Source organism: Actinia tenebrosa, unplaced genomic scaffold (genome assembly GCF_029948245.1).
Source record: "Actinia tenebrosa isolate PJP-AT-01 unplaced genomic scaffold, QUT_ActTen_1.0 PGA_scaffold3__52_contigs__length_22856419, whole genome shotgun sequence".
Taxonomy (NCBI): domain Eukaryota; kingdom Metazoa; phylum Cnidaria; class Anthozoa; order Actiniaria; family Actiniidae; genus Actinia; species Actinia tenebrosa.
The window spans coordinates 14,599,887-14,623,248 of record NW_028292580.1 but is presented as its reverse complement, the minus strand read 5'-3'; the positions used below and the strand labels follow the sequence as shown (position 1 = coordinate 14,623,248).

Sequence of the window (23,362 nt, the reverse complement as noted above, 5' to 3'; positions counted from 1 at the left end):
TTGTCTAAACGTCATTCCCATCAAACAGTCCTTCTCAGGACTACATCCACCCGGATGATCATAATACTTCAATTAACATTCATTCACCTGGGTTCAGACCGTTCTATACAATAATGACTTTGGTGTTAATTTTAGGGATCTCACGTTTTTTGTCAAACCAAAAGAACTCCATCTATATTTATCAGTCTTTACAAAAAGCTTGTTTCACATAAAATTAAGAAGAAAAAAAAAAAAAAAAGATGAAGCACTTGCCTTTAGAGGAGAAATAGCTTCTTCAAAGTAGTAGAACTCTTCTTCATAACAGTTGATAGAAAGGGAGTACCTCTACAAAAAAGAGAAGATTCACATGTTAAAGAACCCACCTAATGTGTCCTTGAAGTCTCATATGAGACTTGGTAGCTCAGTGGTTAGAGCATGGCACCAGAAACGCCAGGGCACGGATTCAAATCAGTTCACTCAAGACTCAGAATTTTTTCAGAGTCTTTCAATTTGCAGTTGCATAAGTTGCTTGATATACTGCAAGGATCAGCTCAATTTAATACATTATAACCACAGTACAAATATATATTTTATATATATATTCTCATACACATATATACCTTGAAGAATTGAAATAATGAACAGAAATGGGAAACTGAAATGGGAATCTACCTTTAATCCCTTGAGTTTACGAAACTGTCCTTCCTCTTCATCATAACGAGCTTCATTCAAATAAATATCTTTTTCTGGTATTTCTGTTGGGCGGCCTGAGAAAAAGAAATATGAAAAATTGGAAATATATTCAGGATTTTCCATAATGGATTTTTTCGTGGTCATCCCCTTTCCCAATGGACAAAAATACATAAATAACCTATACAACATCAAGGCTAAATTTGACTTGCTCCAAGCTGACTTCTCTGAGAGACACAGAGTCATGAGAGAAGTAAGTGAAAAGAAAAAGGGAATAAACCAACAAAAGGTTGATTTGGTCCTCTTTGAGCAACAGGAGGTGAAACTGGGGTATTAATATATATATGAATATGGTATACTCACATCTAACGTAGTCCCTGATTGAGAGAACCATACACTTCCCAACAATGTTGTTGAATGATGAACTCTCTTCCAAGGAGCTCAGGTAGACTTCCTGTTCATGGAACATCTTGGATGGAAGATGTTGAGTCTCACCAGGGCCTATGAACCATGGTCCATGAAGCCATGTGTTGCCACTGAAGCAAGAAAAGAGATTAGAGATGCAAATTATGTTTTTTTTCAAGCTAATTTTGTCCTACAGTTGACTTAATGACTAAGTTGCTAGTGTTCTCCCTACCCAAAACACTGACAGCATTCTAAAAAAGATGTTAGGGTCTTAATACTTTACTATTACTTTTGCTGGTTCTGTTAACTTACTTTTTGTCTGTCCAGAGACGGTCAATCCTTGAAATGTACAAATAATCTTCATCTGATCTCAAGTATACACAGTCACCTGTGGGAGAAACAACAATGAAAATTACTGAGTATTACAATAGATTAAAAAATATGATATTGTATTGATGAGTAGGTAAAGAGAGAAATGAATGAATGAATGTATAGATGGATGAATGAATGAATGAATGAATGGATGGATGGATGGATGGATGGATGGATGGATGAAGGAATGAGTAGTTTGATGAATGAATGAATGTATGGATGGATGAATAAATGAATGGATGGATGAATGGATGAATGGATAAATGAATGGATTGGTTGGTTGGTTGGTTGGTTGAAAGATGGGTGAGTTGGTGGAAAAATAGGTTGGTGGGTGGATTAATGAGCAGATGGGTGGATGGAGAGTGGGTAGGAAGATATACGGACAAATGAAAAATGCATGAATGAATGGATAGATGAAATAATGGGTGGATTAATGAGTGGATGGATGGATGGGTTGGTTGGCAGATGGATGGATAAATGAATAAATGGATGAATATCAACAAATGAAAGGATGGATGACTAGATTGATGGCATAGATGGATGAACAAAAGAAAGATTGGATAAATTGCTGGAGCTGGAGTATGGATGGATTGATAGGATAAAAAAATAAAAAATAAATGGATGGCAGGGTGGTTGGGTACTTACCTAATTTATAAGACACATCCCCAAGACAGAATTGCTCATAATAAACACATCCCATTTCTGCATTGGGATAGTTCTCAAGAACTACATTCTATCAAACAATCGATAAATATATATTTAGCTGCATATAACTATATGTTCATCTTTACAACAGTAAGCTAATCAAAATAGGTTATAACTGAAGATGAAACGTGCAAGTGTCTCATAAACCTCATTATGCTAGCTAATGGCATGCGGTATACTAATAACTGTATAAACAGGCTTGGAGGTTGTATTTACCTTACTGAAGTCTGTTTCCAACTCATCACTCTCATCAGTATCCATAGCTTCTGCTAGCTTCTGTTCTTTAGATGCAAAAACAGATGGCACCCTCTTTGGGATGAGTGGAGTTTCTCTAGCCACCATGCTTACCTGACTACCATGTGTTGGCCACACCTTTAATAAGAATGAGATTAGAATGAAGAGCAAGTAAAGAAAGCAATGCGCAGTATATATTGTAAGTACTCAAACTAGGTACCTTGATCTTCTTGAAGGCTTTAGTTCTTACAGAGTATCTTGATTCACAGACATAAACATCCTCATCTTTGAAATTCTGCATCAAAAATGAAGTAAATGAATGAGGATGAGGCTGAATTAAAGGAAAAATGAATAAACAGCCAAACGAGATAAGGAAGGGAGGGAGGGAGGGAGGGAGAGAGGAAGGGAAGGACAGAATGTGGAAGGGAGGGAGGGAGAGAGGAAGGGAAGGAGGCAGAGAGGAAGGGAAGGAGGGAAAGAGGAAGGGAAGGAGGGAGAGTGGAAGGGAAGGAGGGAAAGAGGAAGGGAAGGAGGGAGAGTGGAAGGGAGGGAGATAAGGAGACACAAAGAAAGGGAGGAAAAGAGTAACTAAATATATTGGTCAAACAGCTTGATGTTCAATGCAGAATACCTTTGGTTTCTGTTTCAAATAGTCCTTGACCATCATGACATGGCACTTGCCAAGTACTTTGTTCAGCTTTGACGGTGAGTAATAATCACTTTTGAATACTTCCTAAAAGGAGAAGTAATGAGAAGGTTAATAAATAAATACAGTAACTACTAAAATGATAATGATATGCTTACAATATATATTAAATCAAATAAGTGTTTGTGGATTGTAGTAAGACACATAATGAATAAATAATCTTCTTCGTCAACCCAAAGCTTTGTAATGAAACAATATTCTTTGGTCGATGAAGCAAATAGTATATATTCATTATAATATATTTTAACACAAAAGGTACTTGCAATAAACAGTTATTAGTTTTTTGTTGCTAATGGCTAGGTGAAGGCATATAACCCGTGAAATAAAAAATACTAGTAACATGTAATAGTCAAATAGACACAAAAGAAGATAATAGAATTAAGGTTTACTAAAGTTTATTAGTCTAATATCTATTTCACAGGATTAATGACTTCACTCTAATTCATCCCTGCCTAAAATCAGTACTAAATCGTTGCTAAATATGTTCAACTAAATGATACTCTTTTCAGCCATACCTTTTCCAGGAATTTTCTAGTTGCCAAATGGAATGTTTCTTCTGGATGGTAATACCAGTTACCGTACAACCACTGAAAAACAAACACTCAATGTTACTAACCCTGAACAACCAATATATAGAAGAATCAATATAAGGGAATGACAAAGAATCAACGGTGCAACAATTAAGCCATTGATCATTAATTCTATTAACTGGACCTGAATGTTAAAAATAGTGTTGCTGTGTTGTATTAACTACACATTCTATTTACCTTTTCTCCAGTTGTGTCTGTCCAAAGCTTCTCAATCTGGACCACATGAGGATGGAGTTTCTCTTCTCTGATAAAAAATGTATAAAGGTATGTAAATGCCACTACCTAGGAATACTATAAGCGATGACCAATCCAAGTGGTTGGTAATCATGTACTTCATGACCAGCCAACACGTGTCGGTCGACTATCGCCCTACTGTTGGTCGACAGTAGCCCAACTGTTGACCAACACTTTCCCAGCACTTGACCATCACTTGACCAACAATTCACTACAATCGTTTTGCCTACATGTAGTTTTGCCTACATGTAGTTTTGCCTACAGAGGTATCTTATCAAATGCTTTATGATAAATCTTACCCCAGTGGTTACCCAAGTGGTGGGCTGTAAATAAAGTGGATATAGATGCTGTCATGGCTGCCAAACTTCTATAGAGGCTTTAAACCATCATGTGATGGCAGCCATGACAGGAAGCACAACAACAGTTCTCTTTCTATGAGAAACTGAATTCTCTCTAATGTAAGTCAGATCAGACCAGATTCAATTGTTTCTGCCTCCTGTCACATTAGCTATCATCTGATGGTGCAAAGCTGCTATGATCTGCAACTAGTTAGGCTACAGCCCTCTAGTCACTCCCCCTGCCTCTCAAATAACACATGGCAGCTCTTTATTCCCTGAGTCTCTCCCCACACAAAAATCTGAGCTCTGTGCTTCCTCATAAGAGACAAATACATACTCATAGTTACCTTGGTTCAACATAAACAAAATCCCCCACAGAGTACTGTGTTTCACCCAAAAACAGTTCTTTCACACCAGATTCAGCAGTAGATTCCTGTGAAACAATAAAAGAAAATGCTTTTCTTCTAATACATATGACTGCATAGATCTAACTTTGAGATTTATAGTCTATACTTGAGGACAAAAACCAGGATTTTACATGCAGAGGTGCCGAATACCAGGTATTAATAATTATGTGCTTTCTCATGCAACAGTCAAACAAAGAAAGGATACTCAAGGGAATGAAGTGTGGTCTGTGATAGAAAAATATTATGTTCAAGCAGAAAGGGTCTGCCCTCATCCCTAATCAAACAATATTTGTTGACAACCTAATGACCTGCAACATCGTAGTACTACACCTTTGCATTACCCATTTCATCTTACCATTCCCATTTCTTTGTCATCCTTCTTCTCCTGAGCTTTCAATTTCTCATCTTCCTGCGCATCAATCTCTGCTTTCTTTTTTCTCTCCTCGTCAAGCTCCTGGACAAGGTGACGCCTTGTGACAAGAAGAGCTGGAGAAATGAATCTTTCACCATCCTTGCACATCTTGTCCCGAAGTGTAACAAAGAAAACTTGGAGTTCAACAGCATCGTCATACATCTATGACAAAAATTGTAGAAATTTGGTATTATAAAGGGTGGCATGGGTGGCGTATGCTGCTAATGCATTATCTTTCATTACTGTGAGGCCAACTGGTCGGGTCGTTGGTTCAAGCCCTGCAGAGGCCACATGTGGATTGAGTTTGAAGATGCATTGTTCTCTCCCATGCCAAGGGTTTTTCTCCAGGTTCTCCTGTTTTTCCCCCTCCGTAAAAATCAATATGCGAGTCGAGCGTTGTGTGCATAAAATAGTAATTATCGTAGTGGTAGTGAGTGTGAGTGAAAGCAGGCCCAAATCAGTGAAAGCTGCCAAAATATTCAGCCTGCTCTAACAACTGAAAGATGATGATGATGATGATGACCTACCTCACAGTCTGATCTGCTATTCTTTCTTACTTTCTCAAAGATAGCAAATATATCTTCTTGAAGCTTGTCTAGTCTTTTGTAAAACCCCTAAAAATTGAATGAATTCATTTTCATTATTTGTTTTTCTTACTTCACGCTAAACAAATTGTATTGAAAGTACTTAATAAGAGCCTTTTTGACCACCTCTGGAATACTCCCCCCCCCCTTCTGTCACTTACATCAACAACTCATACTTACATAACCACTTACATGCAGCAACAACAACAAAGCAACAGCAACAATAATAGGACCAACGACAGCAGCAATAAAAACATCAACAATAGGATCAACAACAAGGCAACAACAACAGGATCAACAACAATAGGATCAACAACAAGGCAACAACAACAGGATCAACAACAATAGGATCAACAACAAGGCAACAACAACAACAATAGGACCACCAACAGGAGCAATAGTAATAATATCAACAATAGGATCAACAACAAGGCAACAACAACAGGATCAACAACAATAGGATCAACAACAATAGGATCAACAACAATAGGATCAACAACAATAGGATCAACAATAGGATCAACAACAATAGGATCAACAATAGGATCAACAACAATAGGATCAACAACAATAGGATCAACAACAATAGGATCAACAACAATAGGATCAACAATAGGATCAACAACAAAGCAACAACAACAGGATCAACAACAATAGGATCAACAATAGGATCAACAACAAAGCAACAACAACAGGATCAACAACAATAGGATCAACAACAAGGCAACAACAGGATCAACAACAATAGGATCAACAACAATAGGATCAACAACAGGATCAACAACAATAGGATCAACAACAAGGCAACAACAGCAATAGGATCAACAACAAAGCAACAACAACAATCAACTTACTTTTCTGAGGTTTTCCCCTATGATTTCCAGGGTAAGCTTACTAAGAAGAAAAACAAATGAAAACTAAGCCCTAATATTATTTTATAAACAAAATATAAATGATATAATCATCGATTTCAATGCTTAATGAGGTGTTTGCTCAAAGACCTATTTATAACTCTCTGTGCGGGTGCTTATTACTTCCCATAGCAACCTACACAGCAATCAAAGATATCCTTGATTTCAATGCATCATTCAGTGAAACATTTTTAGCTAGTGACAGACTATGTTTAAAAGATTAGGAACTTGTAGATAAATTGAATCACCGTAAAAAGCTTTGTGAAACTGACGTTTCGGATGTTAGTCCTTTGTTAGAGTAAGTGACTTACTTTGACTTACTCCAACAAAGGACTAACGTCCGAAACGTCAGTTTCACAAAGCTTTTTACGGTGATCCAATTTATCTACAAGTCCCTACTGTTTTATTCAGAAACACCGGCGCAGTTCATGCTATTTCTACTAGTTATCGCCACTATGTTTAAAAGGATCAGTAAGTAATGCTGTCTTCATGGGTGTGGGGTGGTATGCGACGGCAGGCAACCATCACCACCTGCCACCCTACGACGCAAATTACATCATCATCTCCATTCATGGGAGTAAAATCCTAGGATTATCAAGGAATGTACGGCGTTGCACAAACCATGCATACAAACAACATGCATAATCTGGTCATCATCATCATTTCCTGGTGTTTAAAAATTGTAAACAAAAAAAATACTCACAATCCAGCCCGTTTTACTGACACCTCCACTAGGGAGTCACTGAAGCACCTTCCTTCAGCATCCTGGCACAAAATCGAAGACAGACTTAGCATCAATATAAACTATTACAATAATTACATATATTGGGGCTAAAAAGCACTGCTGTTAAGACTAATAGGGTAGCTCATTATTATATAACATTATTTATAAATTTAAAGTTATAACTTACGACATGCTGCATAGTAGCCTCATAGAGAGAAATCAAAACCTTGTGGACCAACATAGGGACATCAGGGATCTTATTCTCATCACCTAACAGAATTGACACACAAAACTTATGTTGGTATTCTGTAATTATCCATCCTAGACATACCTTCACAATGTTGTACCACTGTTTTACTGTTGTACCAATGCTTCCCTGTAGTGCAGTGTGGTGCAGTGTAGTGTGGTGTGGTGTAGTGTGGTGTGGTGTAGTGTGGCGTGGCATGGCGTGGTGTAACAACAGTGGTAAGGCAGTGTACTACATACACAACATTTAGAAAACAAATACTAGAATCGTATCTGATGAGCTTCAGAAATCCTACTTGATTTGTTATCATAACTTACCTACTAACTCTGCTTTCTTTCTTAACAGTGCTCTAAGTAGACTAAGAGCATCCTGAAGAAAACCAAGAAAATGTACTAATAAGAAAATAAATTGCCAAAGGAAAGAGACAAAGAATTCTTTAAATATTTTTGAGCAAAGAAAAGGCCAATCATGGTTGATTGAATTTCTCACTAAAGCCCTTTCAATACACTTTGCAAACACACTGGTCAAGATGACCGGCCAACTTAGTTTTTGGTTGGCCATACCTCATTTGTGGTTGAACACTAAGGATCAAAATGACTAGTAAAACAAATATTGACTGGACAAGTTATAGTCCTGGAAGGGCATTGTCAGATGACCGATCAATATTTTTATCAATGTGATAAATGACAACAAAGATATTCATCCAAATTAAAGTGCTTACCTTATAGACCTGTGAGTCAGGCTCATTGTATCTACAGGCATTATCAAACATCAGATGGAAGTCAGCCATAAAGTCATCTAATGTCTGATACTGATCTGCATTTAACTTGGATTGGATCTTGGCCATGTCTATTGGCTTCTTGATTAGGGTATAGTAGTCTGGATATTCCTAGCAATGAAAAATATAAATTTATCAATACCAAGATTTCTATATGTACAAAGTTATTCAAAACATCAAACAACAAATAATATTGATACCATGAAACAACCTCTGCAATGATAAAAGTTGGGGTGTGGCAATTCACAGATTGATTTAGGAAATAGGTATTGTCAAGGCCATAACCAGGGGTAACGGAACTATGTCTAAACAAACAGCAATCTTGAGAAGTGGTATAACATATAACATTCCAAAGAATTGCAGACCCCCCCCCCCAAAAAAACCCATAACCAATGTACCACCCAATGCAACCCCCCCTCCTCCTTGGATAAATCCAGGAATCCATAAGTCCAGGAATTGACTGTGGTCAAGTCATTTAAGTCCTGGAGAGAAAGGGTGTAAAAACCCATATTACATAAATCCTACATAATGTAGAAGTTATATCTAGAAGAAAAGTACTTACAACTCTTGAAGGCAGCTTTTGGAAGATGAGACATAACTGTCGACCACTCATATCCTAACATTGGAAACAATACAACTAAGTACAATAATATTTTCCAGTTTTCAATCAGACAATCTAATCCTTTTTCAAATAATAATAATAATAATAATAATAATAACTTTCAGTCATAGACTGGTTTACAAAGTGCCTTCCTAAAGATATAAAATACAAAAAAAAAAAAATTTATCCACTGCTATTTTCGTAAACATGTGAACTTGGTAGGTGAAAGCTGAATTCTGAAATTTGGTTTTTTGCTTCCGCCAATCAAAACTAATCAGACAGTACCTTTCATATTTTTGACTGACGGCAGTGAAAAAACAAATTCCAACTATAGGGTTTGCAATTTTTACAAAAATAGCAGTAAAGCTACATTGATAGATTTCCTTACTGTACAGTCTTTGACAGCGACCATGAGCTCTTTGCACAGCTCCTTTAGTTCATTTGTTGCAGACGGCACTTGGTAATACTTTCTTGCAGCTCCTGGCGAGGTCCTATATAGAACAATAAAAGTTTTATACCAGAACTAAAAACAACAGCTGGTCAAAAGACAATGTACAGCCAAAAATTGGTACTTGTCTGGTTATAGTAGGGGGACAGTAATGATAATAATAATAATAATAATGGTTTAATCAATAAAATCCACGAGGTGGCTCTTCACCTATTGATAAACTATCTAATATACAATAACACACACACGAGATAAACTTGCAATAATAAACTATGAAACTATAAAATAGACAAATTTTAGACAAAGATAAGAAATAAGATTGAAAATTATTGGAAATTTCTTATTGATTAATTCTAAAGCAATGCTATAATTATATATGAAAGAAAAGGATAAAATTGCAGATATTTGGGGTACATTCCACCACCCCCAAGCAACCGCCTCAGGCCGAGACAGTAATGATAAAAGGGTAAATTTTACACCGTGAAAAGATGAAAAAACAGCTCACACTAGTTTTTAGCAAGTTATCTCTTCTAAAGTAGGGGGAGCGTATTTTATACTTCAACTATGAAATGATTTTATTAAATGAGAATATATATATACTATATATTTGTATAAAAGAATTTAATTATTATGATTTTTATCCTGGTAGGTATCTTCACTTTTCTGCCCCTCTAGCCTTGACCCATTATCATTATCACTAATTAACCATATTTTGTCAGATGTAAAATATAGTTGAGGGATGGTAAAGCAGGAAATTAAAACTAAACTTACGAAATTCTGCCAGATTTTGTTGGGGTTGACACTTTGCCTCCAGCCGGAGAATGAGAAGATGTTATTGGTTCTGGAGCCACTGAACAGAAAATTGAAAAAAAGTATTGGGATAAGGAGCTTTATCATGACAAAAATACACATGTTGAGGATTAAGAATAATTTTCGGTGGTATTAATATGAGATGAAGTTATCCTACGTGATATAGCAAGAGTAAGGGAACTCTGGAAAAAGAAATCAAAGTCTGTGATGGTGTTTTTTCTCTGAGTTTCCTTAATCTTGCTATGACAAGCAGGATACTTTCATTTTACAATAATATACAAGTTTTAACACGTAAAGGATCAGTGATTAATGCTGTCTTCATGGGTGTGGGGTGGTACGCGATAGCAGGCAACCATCACCACCTGCCATCCTACGACGCAAATTACATCATCATCTCCATCAAGTGAAGAAATAGATATAGTACTTAACACACTCACCAGGATGTATTGGTCCTAGAGCTTTTCTTTTCTTTTTCAGTACTTTCTCTAACACACAGGCGTCCTGTAAAACAACAAGAGGCATTGTAAACGTAAAAATTAAAGTTAAACACAATATAAGAGGGTAATGGATTAACGATGTATTAAACTCTACTAGTAGATTATCAAAGTTTGCATGTCTACGATTCCTGGATCTTGCACATTTAGTCAAACTGGGGATCTTTACTTTTTTCTTAATATTTTGACACTCCTTGCCAACACATGTCCTGTGAGCTTTGGGATTCATTGAAAATTGGGGTACTATTTATTTTTGCTTGTGTTAGAATATAAATACAGGATTTGCGTTGACAATTCCTAAAGGGCTCAATGTACAAAATAATCTTCATAAAATAGCTGAGTTTTAACACACTCTCTTATTGGTCTAAATGCCATTTTAAATGAGAGTATGTACAACGGAAAACTGTTTTATTTTTCTTATTGGGGTGGGGGGGGGGGGGGTTGGGTGGGTGGGTAGGGGGGAGGGGGAGGGGGAATGGTATGACTATGGTGAAAGTGGTGGTTATTAAACTCCCAACTCGAAAGCTCATATTACTCTTTTTTTCTTTTTACTCAAACTGTTATTAAGTATCTATGTAATTAGGTCTATTTTCTTCGTATTTAAGAATTTTTATAACTCACTGAAAATAAAACAACTGAATTCTATTATATTATTAAAAAACCTCATATTAATTTCATTGGCATTTGCAAAATGATCATCAGAGGTGTCTGAATGCTAACATACCTGATATACTTGGGAGTCTTCTTCGTTGTAGTACCTGGCATTATCAAACATTACTTCAAAGTCAAGTAACAATTCTTCTTCTGATGAATACTAGAAGTTAAAAAATAACACAAACATCAAAATTGTGGAGCATTGTTCTAGAGTGACCACAGTAAATCTGTGAAACACTAATTACTAAATAGTACAAAATAGTGCTAGTTACACAATAGATAATGGAATTTGCATGAAATTGTGCTATTTAGTATTACTAAAGTTTCACGGATTTACTGTGGTCACTCTAACTTATCACAATGATATGACTTTTTTTGTCTGTGTGTCTAATCCTAAATTATAAGAGTAATAGCTACATGAAAATATTACAGTGTAGGCCGTAGGATTTTGAACTTTTTAAGGATGAAATCATTGATCACTAAGAAGAAAGGACAATTTTATCACTAAAATAGCATGAAAGAAAACATAGGTTGGATCAGTGAGTAATGCTGTCTTCATGGGTGTGGGGTGGTATGCGATGGCAGGCAACCATCACCACCTGCCATCCTACGACGCAAATTACATCATCATTTCCTGGTCATCTTATGTGAGTGAAAATTACCAACAGTAGAGCAACATTATGTGAGTAATTTATATTATCACAGTCACTATATTCACCTTATTATCCCTTATATTGACTTCTATTTGACTCAGGCACACAGGTTCGGATATGACTTTGTAGTAATCTGGATATTCCTGCAAACCAGATATCAGGGCACATAAATTTCATTTTTCATCTATGATAAACTGCAAGATGATAGAAGGGCATCCCAAAAACATCTAGCGTTGTTCCAAAAAAATACATTTAATATGCTTCTCAAAAATTTTATTTTTCATCTATAATAAACTGCAAGACGATAAAGCAGGATTTCAAAAACATCTAGCATAGTTCCAAAAAAATACATTTAATATGCTTCTCCCATGAAAAACCATGGATAATGGCTATATTACATGTACTTACTCTCTTAAAAAACCTCTACTCTAGAACATGTTTATATCTTAGAGCCTTCTCACACATCTAATTGCCAAATGCACCCTACTCCACTCTACTCAGGAGCTGTGGATATTTACTAGAACTATGCAATGGATTGCAGTCACAGGCTAGAAGACAAATACTTACCTCAGATGAGGGCAAGTCCATAAAGATTGTAGAAAGGTACCGTCCACTTTCATCCTGTATGATGAATTAAACTTTGTTACATCGCATAAGAAATACCCACTCCAAACATTCAGAAAATATTAATTTGTTTAATTTAAAGGATTTTGTTGTTTTTCTTTGGCTTGCAATTAAAATGAATGTGGTGCCAGTGTACAGTAAATATTAATTATTAGTGGATCAGTAAGTAATGCTGTCTTCATGGGTGTGGGGTGGTATGCGACGGCAGGCAACCATCACCACCTGCCACCCTACGACGCAAATTACATCATCATTTCCATTAATGTGAGTAAAATCCCAGGATTTTCAAGGAATGTACAAAGTTGCACAAGCCATGCATAATCTGGTTCATGGTCTGGTAACCCAGTACCTGGTAATTAGTGACAGTCTTAGTATTGTATTGTGTTGCATTATATGGTGTGGTATGGTGTGGTGTGGTGTGGTGTGGTGTGGTGTGGTGTGGTGTGGTGTGGTGTGGTGTGGTGTGGTGTGGTGTGGGGTGGGGTGGGGTGGTGTGGTGTGGCATGGGGTAGTGTGGTAACCCATTACCTGGTAATTGGTAACAGCCTTAGACAATTGTCTCATTCTCTTCTTCAACACAAGTGGATCCACTTCCTCTCCTTTCTTCTTCTTCAGTTTTTCCTTCCCATCAGCAGTAACTTTCTTTTTCTTCTTCATTTCTTTCATTTGTTTTATTTCAGGTACTACAGGTTGTTCTATCTCAGGGACCTCTTCCACGGGCTGGCTTTCAGATGGGTCTATCGACTTCTTGAATTTCTTCTTTTTCTTAAAAATTAATATGATACATATTTACAATTTTTCAGGACGTTAAGGACAATTTCAATGTGGTTGGTACCTTAAGAAAATCTTCCAGATTGATTCCTTTTTCCTCAATCATCTTTAGGATTTCCACTTTTTTCTTTCTAGCCTGTTCAAGCATTCTCTCTGCATCCTGCAAACCAATGATAAATTAGAGAAGCTATTTGGGACCTTGCCTGAGGTTTATCTTACTTAACAGTAGATATTGGCAGAACAAATTAAAATATTGTCTTTATTTAAGGGTATTTTTTGAAGAATATTTTCCTAGACAACAGTCCCTTTCACAGTTCCCTGTGCCCTCTTGAGAGGTAGCCGTGCCTTTGCATGGAAGCGAGACAATTGGTGAGCTTGCAATGATAGAGACCTTTTTTAAACACCTTGGACAATTTTTCACATGTCTCTATCATTGCAAGCTCACCGTTCGTCTTGCTTTGATTTAAAGGCATGGCTACCTTTCAAGATGGCGCAGGGAACTGTGAAAGGGACTGTTGTTTGTTATAAATCCAAGAATATACCTTGTATAGCATAGAGTTAGGTTCATTGTATGTCTGTGCATTAGTGAAGCACAGTTCTATGTCATCTTGAAGTGCCTCTACAGTTTCATAAAGACCACTCTGCAATAAAGAGCACAAAAACTCATTATCGGTCATAAGCCCAGGGTTTATAACTGGGATTTTATAGTATCTTTAGTACATCCTCTACTAATGAACAATCTGAGATCTCAGGAATCCTAGAGCAGAACTTTGATGGGTGTGGAACAATTTATTGAAAATTTAAAATATTGAATGACTGTGAGTGACTGAAGTCCATAAACCATCCCTTCCACAAGACCTGAACATGTATGCAAGGTATCTCATGAGTGACTGAAGTCCATAAACCAGCCCTTCCACAAGACCTAAACATGTATGCGAGGTATTTCATGAGATTGACCGAAGTCCATAAACCAGCCCTTCCACAAGACCTGAACATACATGTGAGGTATCTCATGTGAAATTCTTTGACAGAAATTTAGAGATCGGATATGTCTGCAAGATTTTGAAAATAATCATATCATAATATTTATCAATTGTCATTCAGATCTGTATTGTCCCAGGTTTTCCTGAGTTGATTGATGTGTGCATACTTTGGTGTAGCTTGTTAGAAATTGACTATCAAATCTGCAGTCATATCGTCACATAACACAATTATACCTTGATCTGTGATCTGATTTTCATCATGGCTATTGGCTTCTTGATAACTTCATAGTAATCAGGATATGCTCTAGTGAAGGAACAACATTAAATTACTCAAAAACGAACCTTAGCTCAATGTTATGTTCATATTATTTTATTCAAAATAAACTCTCTTTCAATATTTTTTTCTTTACATTATTATCAATATGCATTAAATTTTAGCCCATGAGTTTGTAATATACCATTTGTTTGTACTGCCTTATGTTCATAATTATTATTACATCTGTAAAATTTTATCTATCAATGTTGTTGTATTTGTATTGTATTAAAATTGTAAATAATTTACCATTCAACCTGCCTAGATTAGTTTTTACTATTTGCAGGTTGTTGGATTTTTGTAAATTCATTTATTGTAATTAATAAAATAAAAGTGTAAGTGTAAAGTGTAAATAAAATTAATGACTAAATTGAATTAAAAGAAGGTTCTTACAGGATATTTACAATAAAATTTCATTGTTTCTTTCGATCGCTACAAAATACATGAAAATGATTTCCACAATTTATGATTTCTGTGACTGCAATAAGCTTCCCTATTATAATATCACTGGTTACCTGCGTGATGGTAGTCTAAGGAAAGGTTCAATCAGAGGTCTTCCAGTAACATCAGTAAATTTGTACACCTCATTAAACAGCATCATCAGTGGATTGTCCAAATCATCATCACCACCCGTATCCTCATCACCTGTCAATGGTCAAGGATTTGGATGCAATCAAAAGATGTTTGTTTCTCTCAGACTTTACCCCACCCCAGGAAAGTTCTAATTTTCCTGTATAAGGGAGGTAAGAGGATTTTCTTTAATCAGACTATTAGAAAAAGAGGAGAAAAATGGCCAGGAATACATAACTAAAATAATATACATATCTACAAATACACATACCTTGATTAGAAGTGTCCTCATAACCATAGGGCTGTTCCTCTCTTGATGGGTCAACTTGGTACATGGCTTGGTCATCTTCCTCTTCCAGTAGAGCAGAAACTGCTGAGCTAAATTGACCTGTGCTACGCCTTGCTCTGCAAAACAACACAACATTTATTGTCTGGAGAGGATGGAATAGGAAGGATGGAAGAATGAATTGATGGGGTGGATGGACAGATGGATGGAAATTGAAAATTGGGAAAGATATTCATGAATTACTTAATATAAAAAATGCAGATGGATGGATGGATGGATTTATGGATAGGATGGGACGAGATATTGTGAACATACTTGAGCCTGGAGCTTGATTTTGCACCCATCACGGTGTGGTCTATTTCTGCCTTTTTAGTTTGGATCAGTTTCTTGATCGTTGAAGCATCCTACAACAATAATAACAATCAATCGCATACATTTTTTTATTTTAAGATGTTTACGACACGAGAGTTTTATATACTTGCACTTTTTTTTTTCTTAAATCTCTTAATGTTTGATTTGAAAGTGGATATTTTGGAACAAAGAAGCATAATTTTAGTCTGGGGTAATGGTAGGGAGTGGGTAGCATACAAAAGAAAATTTGAAACATTTATATTTGGCTCATATGTCCCTGGTTTACCTTGTAGACTTGTGATCCTGGTTCATTAAAAGTATGTGCATTTTTAACCATCAACAGCAAGTCCTTTTCCAAGTCATCTACAGCAGTGTAGTAATTACTCTAAAATGAAAAAAGTGCCTTAAAGTTACAAATCATGCAAACCATTACACTCTTCACCCTAGTGGGTAGGAGTAACGCACCAAGGATAGGAAATTGTTGTGCACTCAACACAGTATCAACTCTCTCAAGTTTGATTCCCAGGTGCAGTAATGCATGTGAGTAGAGTTCATATGGTCTCTCCTTAAGCTAAATTTCTATTTTATCTATGAGAAAGCCATTCCCAGACTTTGGTCAATCCAACGATTGTTTCAAGGTATCAATAACATTTGGAGGATTCAAAAGTGTTCTTCATGAGATATGAACTATTGTCAAATTCTGGAAGTAAGTCTTACTGTTATTGAAGTAATAGTTTCACATACCCTAACTCTTGAGCAGATAGACTTTAAATCAATTGGTTCATTGATGACTTCATAATACTCTGGATAAAGCTGCAAACAAATCCAACAGTTAGACTGGATTTCCAAGATTACAACATGATTATATTCTTTTCTGTGGAGTTTGGCATGTTGAAGGTTTCAATATAAAGTTTTACAGTAATAACTGAAACCTATCTGTGCCTTAATTGATGCCAAATAATATGTACTACTTTACAATGATTGCATGCATTCTCATTTGAAAGTTGTGTTTTCTGAGTGTTCTCTATACTCACATCCTTTGGGGGAAGTCGTTTAAAGAGCTCACAGATAATCCGTCCATGACTATCCTTTTGTTCAAGAACAGCACCCACCATATCTTCAAAGAACTGCTTGTTGGCACTGGATAAATCACCTTCTGTTGATGATGACTCAATATCATCATCATCCCCTAAATAGGACAAATCAAGGATAAACAAATCAAATAAATGAACTTTTGTTTAGAGGATGACACTTGACAGTAATTCAACTGATACAATCATGGTCCTTTCCTAACATTTCTAGTCGATTAGGGATAGGACCTCCTTTAACGTGGTCATCCAAGCCATCTTAAAAAGATGAGAAACAATATCAACATCAACCACATCAAGGACCAATGGTTGATAATAAGGTACAAGATGCAGGTCTAAAAGTAATTCATTGACACCAAGCCTGGTCGCACTTGAGCCCTGGTAGCATTGGTGGGAGGTGAGTGTCAGTCTAGGAGACCGACACGCTGCCTCTTGGTCCCATAAGTGCTAATTTTGACAGATATTGTCTACTGATCTGCCGTTATTTTTAGCCCTGCTTTAGACAAAGTAAAGTGATGCAGGATTTTCTATGGTATGCCACTTAAAAGTGTTATATAACTAGTTCATACCTGATGTTTTCTTGGCTTGCTTATTTCCTGGCTTCCATTTCTTTTCAGATTTGTCCTTGTCCACTGACCCAGAATCACTACCTTTATCTTCATCGCCATCCTCTTCCTCCTGGTCCACAACAACAAATAAAAATATTACAAGAGAAAGAAGAGTTCTAAGTCAATAAATTCTGTATAACTAAAAAATCTGAGAGATGATGACAAAATAGAGTTTTGGTGAACACCAAACAAACATTCTATAGGCATGTGCTCTTGAAAACTTATTGTCTTTTGACAATGTTATGGAAACGTTGATTGACGTCAACCAAAACCTTTTTTTGGCAACAGCAAATTTGATTTTGCATGCATGATTAGGAAGCACTGTATGATACAATAAAATATTCCAGAAGGTATTTTTACTTGAAAAAATTTAAAGTCTCTTCTTACCTCAATGGCATTATCTGACTCAGCTACAAGAGAAAAGACAAGGTGTTAAATTCAGATCACTGGTACAACAATTACACTCCAATTAAGTTATACTGATAATGATATCTCTTCAATATTCTTATCTGATACTGTATTACCAAGGTCTTGGCTGTTTTGGGAATCAATGGTAGCACAGAGGTAACACAATCACCTCACCTCTAGGGTCTCTGGTTTAATTCCTGGACTATATCATCACATGTAAGTAAAGTTTGTTAGGTCTCTCCCTTGATTCAAGGGATTTTTCTGGGTTCTCCAGTCTGACAATTGTATCTGTATGTTAGCAGAACTTTCAATAAAAGGCAGCTACTGGCAGTTTATACCCCACCTTAAACTACAGGACCCGGTTGTATGAAGCCTGGATAGCACTATCCAACGGATAAATCTTATCCAGTGGACAAATTTATTGGATAACTGCATCAACTTATCCACTGGATAAGGATTTATCCACCGGATAGCGCTATCCAGGCTTCATACAACTGGGCCCAGGCTATTTTGACAAAAAAACTAATTCATTGCCAAATAGCTATATACAAACACAGTGAATTCAGCCCCCTACTTTTTAGGACTAACCACTTACTACAAATATTATTGAAAGCTCTGTGTTAGCCATGCTTTGACTTTGATCAGCCCAAAGGTTGCTAAAGGGTATTGATAACATTTGCTTTCTGGCCTTATCCAACTAGATTTCGTATATCAAACACATAAAATTCAGTTATTATATTATTTTTCTCACCTTCATCTTTTGTACTCAAAAGTATTTCCTTTTTCTCATTGAAAACATTTTTGAGTTCCTCCGCATCCTTATATTCCTGTGAATCTGGTTTGTAGAATCTCATAGCATTCTCCAGTAGAAGCTCAACATCTTGGCTGAATGTCTCTATGTCTTCATATTCATCTGTTTTTAGCCTTTGCTATAAAATAAGGAGTGAATGTATGATGTAAAGGTAAAATTAACTATGATATTTACACTGTAGAAATCTGAAGTTGGATCCATGGACAATGATCACTTTGCGCCACTTTATTTCCATGAAAATAAAAACCTTTGCTTAAACCTGCAAAACCTCATCCTGAATTGCTTGAGGTAGAAATAACTATGCAGTCAATCCTATTGTCTTTTCACACAGTTTTCTTAATGGCCTCTGTATATTCAAGAAACAGGCACAAATTATGCTTTCAGGACCTTCTGGACAGTGAATACAGTAACCCCTATATACGATGGCAAGATATATAGCACGTTCTTACCTGTATCTTTAACAAATCAATGGGGCTTGATATAACCTCATAATACTCTGGACTGCTCCTATGATTATAACAAAATAAATTACTATGAAAAAGTGAGGCAAAATTTAGAATTGCAGAAATAACAGAAAAACATACTTTTAGAGATTTTAAGTGTTCGAGACTTGTATGCGAAAACAACTTTCAAGTCCAAAACGAAAAGTAGTTCAATGAAGATTTTTCTATATTTTTCTTCATGATGCAATTTTTTAACCAAAGTTCTAATTGTAAATCAGGTGGAAGTTGAATCATTAAGAACATTTTTTGCTTCATTTTATCAGTTGTTGCAATCAATTATCCACACGTCTCAATTAAAAAATTTAATCCTTACAAATTTCGAATTGATAAAATGATCATATTTGTCTCGTTATATTTCCATATCTCAAGAATTAAAATAATGGATGGTCAACAGACCATGTCCTGCAAAAACTGCTACTTGTCTGGACAAATAGCCCTTAGACTGATCCTCTTGACTGGTTACATTGTCTATATCTTTACAAATAATTCACATTACGCATGACCAGTAATTCCATGAGGTCAAATATAGCTTTCAAGACTTCGTGTTTAAAATTAAAAACCTCCAACCAACTACTCCGTTATTCCAAAAAAATTGAAGTTAAAAATTTAGGTTTTGAACCTGCTTTCATGAATGATTGTGAAGTATTTTCCAAAATAATTCACTTCCCAACCACATCGATGAGAATTAGCTTGAAACTCTTTATTTTTTAAGTTAAAAGTCATTTGAATTGCCAGAGTTTTGAGGGTGGTTTGCAACCTAGACTTTCAGACAAGGCTGCCAAAAAATCAATCAAAACATGAGATAATGTTCATGCCATGATGTGGCAGCTACTAGCTGTAATTATTTTCATATTTATGACACTCTTATAAATAGTTAAAAAATATTATTGTGAATTAGAAAACAATTAATGTCCTAGTCAGTCTTTTTTAGAAACGAAAAAAAAAACCTAATTGACAACCATTATTGACAAAAAAGATTATGTAAAACTTCCCGTAGGTAGAAAGTATTGAACAAGTTTATACCTTCTCTTTGGCACCCTGATTAATGACTCACACAAGACCTTGCCATCATCTGTCCTGTAATTGCGTATTACATCATACAGCTCGGCACAAATGTCAGCCTGCAATAAAGCATAAAGTGTCAGTAGGTTTTCAAGCTCGTGTATTTCAATCCAGCTGGGCATTTGTTCTTACGTTTCATGCTCTCAAATGGTTTTCAGATAAACAACAAAAACACTGAAATATTTACAAAAACACTAAAACAATGAAATAAAATAAATTCGAACAAATATTTAAAACAATTCGACGGATTAGAAATAACTTTAATTCTCGTTGATCTTTAAAAATATTTTGTTTATTGAAGCCAAAATGATCCAAAACTAGAGAAAGTTTTTCTTACTTGAAGCCAGTTTTCGTTCATATTTTTACGAGGTTCTTAAAGAAGGGGTTAAATGATTACTGACATAAATACAAATGCAAATTTTTCTCCCCAAAAAGTAATTTGTACAAGCTGATACGACAGTAATTTAACGATTTCTACAACCAGAATGCTTTTAATAGTAGTAAACTTATTGACAAGATAAAAAACTTTGACTTATATTTTGAAGTAAAACAGAAATAAGTTGAAAAAACAAGGTCTCAAAATAAGATAAACAAGCGAATTCCTACACTTACCGGATCACTACTCTTTGTAGAAGATAATTTCCTTCGTTTTCTCTCTCTTCCAACGGCAGAAGCACTGCTTTCTTGTTCAGGGTTTTCATCAGGTTTTTTCGCGCCAGAATCAACTTCAGCACTCGACCCTTGACTTTCACGCTTTCTTTTCGCCATTTTCACCAATTTTTCTCTGATATTTCTAAGCAGTATTAAGACTAGATTTTCTGGAGCATATAAGCATGGTAATTAAAGCAAGTTCTCGGCAGTAGTTGGCGTCTTTTGAGGACGTAAAGTCCTTTTCTCTTTACACCTTCATTAATCACATGGCAAGCTACTCCAACAATGGCGGACTGAAGCCCGCAGTAACTTTGGTATGCGATACTACGTAAGAGGTAGGAAGGTACATCATGTAGGAACAATATTAAAGACTCCTTGCGTCATTCTTCTCTCTTCTCTTCTCTTCTCTTCTCTTCTCTTCTCTTCTCTTCTCTTCTCTTCTCTTCTCTTCTCTTCTCTTCTCTCCTTTTTTCCGTTTTCTAATTTTGTAGATGCTCACCAGATTTTTTTCTCGTCTTGTCTTACCGGTATGCCCACTACTATACCATGAAATCTCTCTCAAAACTCATTAATGTACGGAATGAAAGCTTTTCCTTACCTAGAAACGAAGTCATCGAAAAGTTGGATATGGGAAGTCAATTTTCTAGCATTCCCAAGAACTGTGTTTATGACGGTCATTAATCATACGACAGCTAAGTGCGCATTTCGTCACCGAAGAGGTCAAAAATGGTTTTCAAAAATTAAAATTAAAACTTTTTTTAGTTAGCTTTTGTGATGCATTTACAAACCAAATTATCTTAAGTGAGTTGGGCCACATTTTATTGCAATCAAAGAAATAATATATTCATCCCACATCAATTTTGAACGACGTAATAAGCCTCAAAGGAACAGCGTAAAAAAGTGTGTCCTTTGGTCACCAACGATTTCAAAATTCTTTCCAATGGAGATCACCCTAAACACCTGATTGGTTAATTGACTAATGATAATTAGAACCCAATGATGACGACATAGACCAATTACTTAATTACCTTCGTTACGAAGGATTAGTGTGGTCATGTCGTTCCTTCGGAACCTCCTTCTTGGAGGAGCAGCCCTGATCACTGTCGGGATAGGCAGTTATGTTGCCTACTCCTACCTGAACAGCACCAAGGTAATGAATTAACAACATCCCTTTGTGGAGAATACCATGAATTTGTGAAGTAGTGCGCGTGCGTGGAAATCAAATGACTAATTCTCATTTCCTTCCATTCACCTTTTCATTTTTCTCATCATCAATTTTTTTGAAATCAAACAATAATCTTACGATATTTTTGACTTTAGGCCGAGATGACCAAACAAGAAGAGGAAGTTGAAATGCCTAAAAAGAAGCCTGCATCAGATAATGCAAAAAAGACCTATTGTGGTCTGCGCAAGGGCTTTCTCTTGTAGAAAGCCTAATGCAAGTCCGACAGCCCGCTACAAGACTACTACTGATTACTACTCATCTGATTCAACCTTGACTGCTAAATACTACAGATTTTGAAAGGAGTTCATGGATACAAGACTTCCCTTGGCTGTCGGACATATTTTACTTCGAGCTGGGCGTGAGTGTGTGTGAGTGAGTGAGTGAGTGTGTGGAGTGGGTGTGTCTTATTGTGTCTTTTTATCTGTGTCCTTGCCCGACTTCTACATCCGTTTCTCTGTCTTTGAAGTCTCCCTCCCGTTTACCATGATAACCTGGGAACCAATACTGCAGAAGTATGGCAACGATCTGCGCTTAATTGTGGTACATCCTACTAATCAACTATGAACATCAACAAGAAAAACTGTCGCTGGAACTCACTTTTTCTATCACCTGTGGAACTGCAGGCAGAATGAATGTCTGCATGTCAAACTCTTCACCATTCCTGGACCTCAACACTCAATTCTGGACTTTTTCGATATTCTTTTTCAAACCATTTTTGGGAAATGACTAGTACAGATTTTTGGATCGGTTTTTGGACCGGTTAATTTGTGCAACGTTTCACCAAAACTACATTTTTATTTCAATTTGGGATTTACTGTCAGTAATTGAACTTTTTTCATTACTAAGTCATGAAACAAAGTACAAATGGATCTTGGATCGTAATGTGTATTATTGCGGTTGTTCATTTGACGATGTTTTAATGACTTAGTTCTTGGTAATAATCTGGAAAACTACTTGACTAATACTAAATATTTTTGATAAAACAATCTGTAAATCTACTGAACACTTTTTTCTATATGTACCACAAGACTTCGCTGTTGTTTGTTTATTATTATGCAGAACTGAAGTACCAAGGCTTTTGCATTAGTACATCTTAGTGCAATCTTGTTGCGCCATAATAACATCTTGTAAA

The 23,362-nt window shown here is 36.1% G+C and overlaps 1 protein-coding gene across 1 annotated transcript in view; it reads right to left on the bottom strand.

Moving 5' to 3' along the window:
- The window catches only part of LOC116298179 (protein polybromo-1), a 29,405-nt gene extending 8,107 nt beyond the window's left edge, over positions 1 to 21,298 (bottom strand). Inside the window, exons 1-41 of the mRNA XM_031706562.2 lie at positions 20,967 to 21,298; positions 20,316 to 20,413; positions 19,239 to 19,296; positions 18,730 to 18,907; positions 17,958 to 17,980; positions 17,532 to 17,640; positions 16,909 to 17,063; positions 16,619 to 16,687; positions 16,161 to 16,259; positions 15,839 to 15,927; positions 15,509 to 15,642; positions 15,183 to 15,312; positions 14,589 to 14,658; positions 13,914 to 14,012; positions 13,436 to 13,531; positions 13,129 to 13,365; positions 12,544 to 12,597; positions 12,042 to 12,119; positions 11,394 to 11,483; positions 10,613 to 10,676; positions 10,137 to 10,215; positions 9,306 to 9,408; positions 8,879 to 8,932; positions 8,260 to 8,427; positions 7,856 to 7,907; positions 7,479 to 7,561; positions 7,271 to 7,332; positions 6,511 to 6,550; positions 5,600 to 5,686; positions 5,016 to 5,234; positions 4,601 to 4,686; positions 3,859 to 3,925; positions 3,607 to 3,678; positions 3,017 to 3,118; positions 2,606 to 2,680; positions 2,368 to 2,523; positions 2,092 to 2,179; positions 1,387 to 1,462; positions 1,033 to 1,205; positions 652 to 746; positions 253 to 324 (exon numbers count right to left, since the gene is read on the bottom strand). Coding sequence (XP_031562422.2) covers positions 253 to 324; positions 652 to 746; positions 1,033 to 1,205; positions 1,387 to 1,462; positions 2,092 to 2,179; positions 2,368 to 2,523; positions 2,606 to 2,680; positions 3,017 to 3,118; positions 3,607 to 3,678; positions 3,859 to 3,925; positions 4,601 to 4,686; positions 5,016 to 5,234; positions 5,600 to 5,686; positions 6,511 to 6,550; positions 7,271 to 7,332; positions 7,479 to 7,561; positions 7,856 to 7,907; positions 8,260 to 8,427; positions 8,879 to 8,932; positions 9,306 to 9,408; positions 10,137 to 10,215; positions 10,613 to 10,676; positions 11,394 to 11,483; positions 12,042 to 12,119; positions 12,544 to 12,597; positions 13,129 to 13,365; positions 13,436 to 13,531; positions 13,914 to 14,012; positions 14,589 to 14,658; positions 15,183 to 15,312; positions 15,509 to 15,642; positions 15,839 to 15,927; positions 16,161 to 16,259; positions 16,619 to 16,687; positions 16,909 to 17,063; positions 17,532 to 17,640; positions 17,958 to 17,980; positions 18,730 to 18,907; positions 19,239 to 19,296; positions 20,316 to 20,413; positions 20,967 to 21,122 — 4,095 coding nt within the window. The 5' untranslated portion in view covers positions 21,123 to 21,298. The remainder of the gene's footprint in view (positions 1 to 252; positions 325 to 651; positions 747 to 1,032; positions 1,206 to 1,386; positions 1,463 to 2,091; positions 2,180 to 2,367; positions 2,524 to 2,605; positions 2,681 to 3,016; positions 3,119 to 3,606; positions 3,679 to 3,858; positions 3,926 to 4,600; positions 4,687 to 5,015; positions 5,235 to 5,599; positions 5,687 to 6,510; positions 6,551 to 7,270; positions 7,333 to 7,478; positions 7,562 to 7,855; positions 7,908 to 8,259; positions 8,428 to 8,878; positions 8,933 to 9,305; positions 9,409 to 10,136; positions 10,216 to 10,612; positions 10,677 to 11,393; positions 11,484 to 12,041; positions 12,120 to 12,543; positions 12,598 to 13,128; positions 13,366 to 13,435; positions 13,532 to 13,913; positions 14,013 to 14,588; positions 14,659 to 15,182; positions 15,313 to 15,508; positions 15,643 to 15,838; positions 15,928 to 16,160; positions 16,260 to 16,618; positions 16,688 to 16,908; positions 17,064 to 17,531; positions 17,641 to 17,957; positions 17,981 to 18,729; positions 18,908 to 19,238; positions 19,297 to 20,315; positions 20,414 to 20,966) is intronic.
- Between the last annotated feature and the right edge of the window lie 2,064 nt (positions 21,299 to 23,362).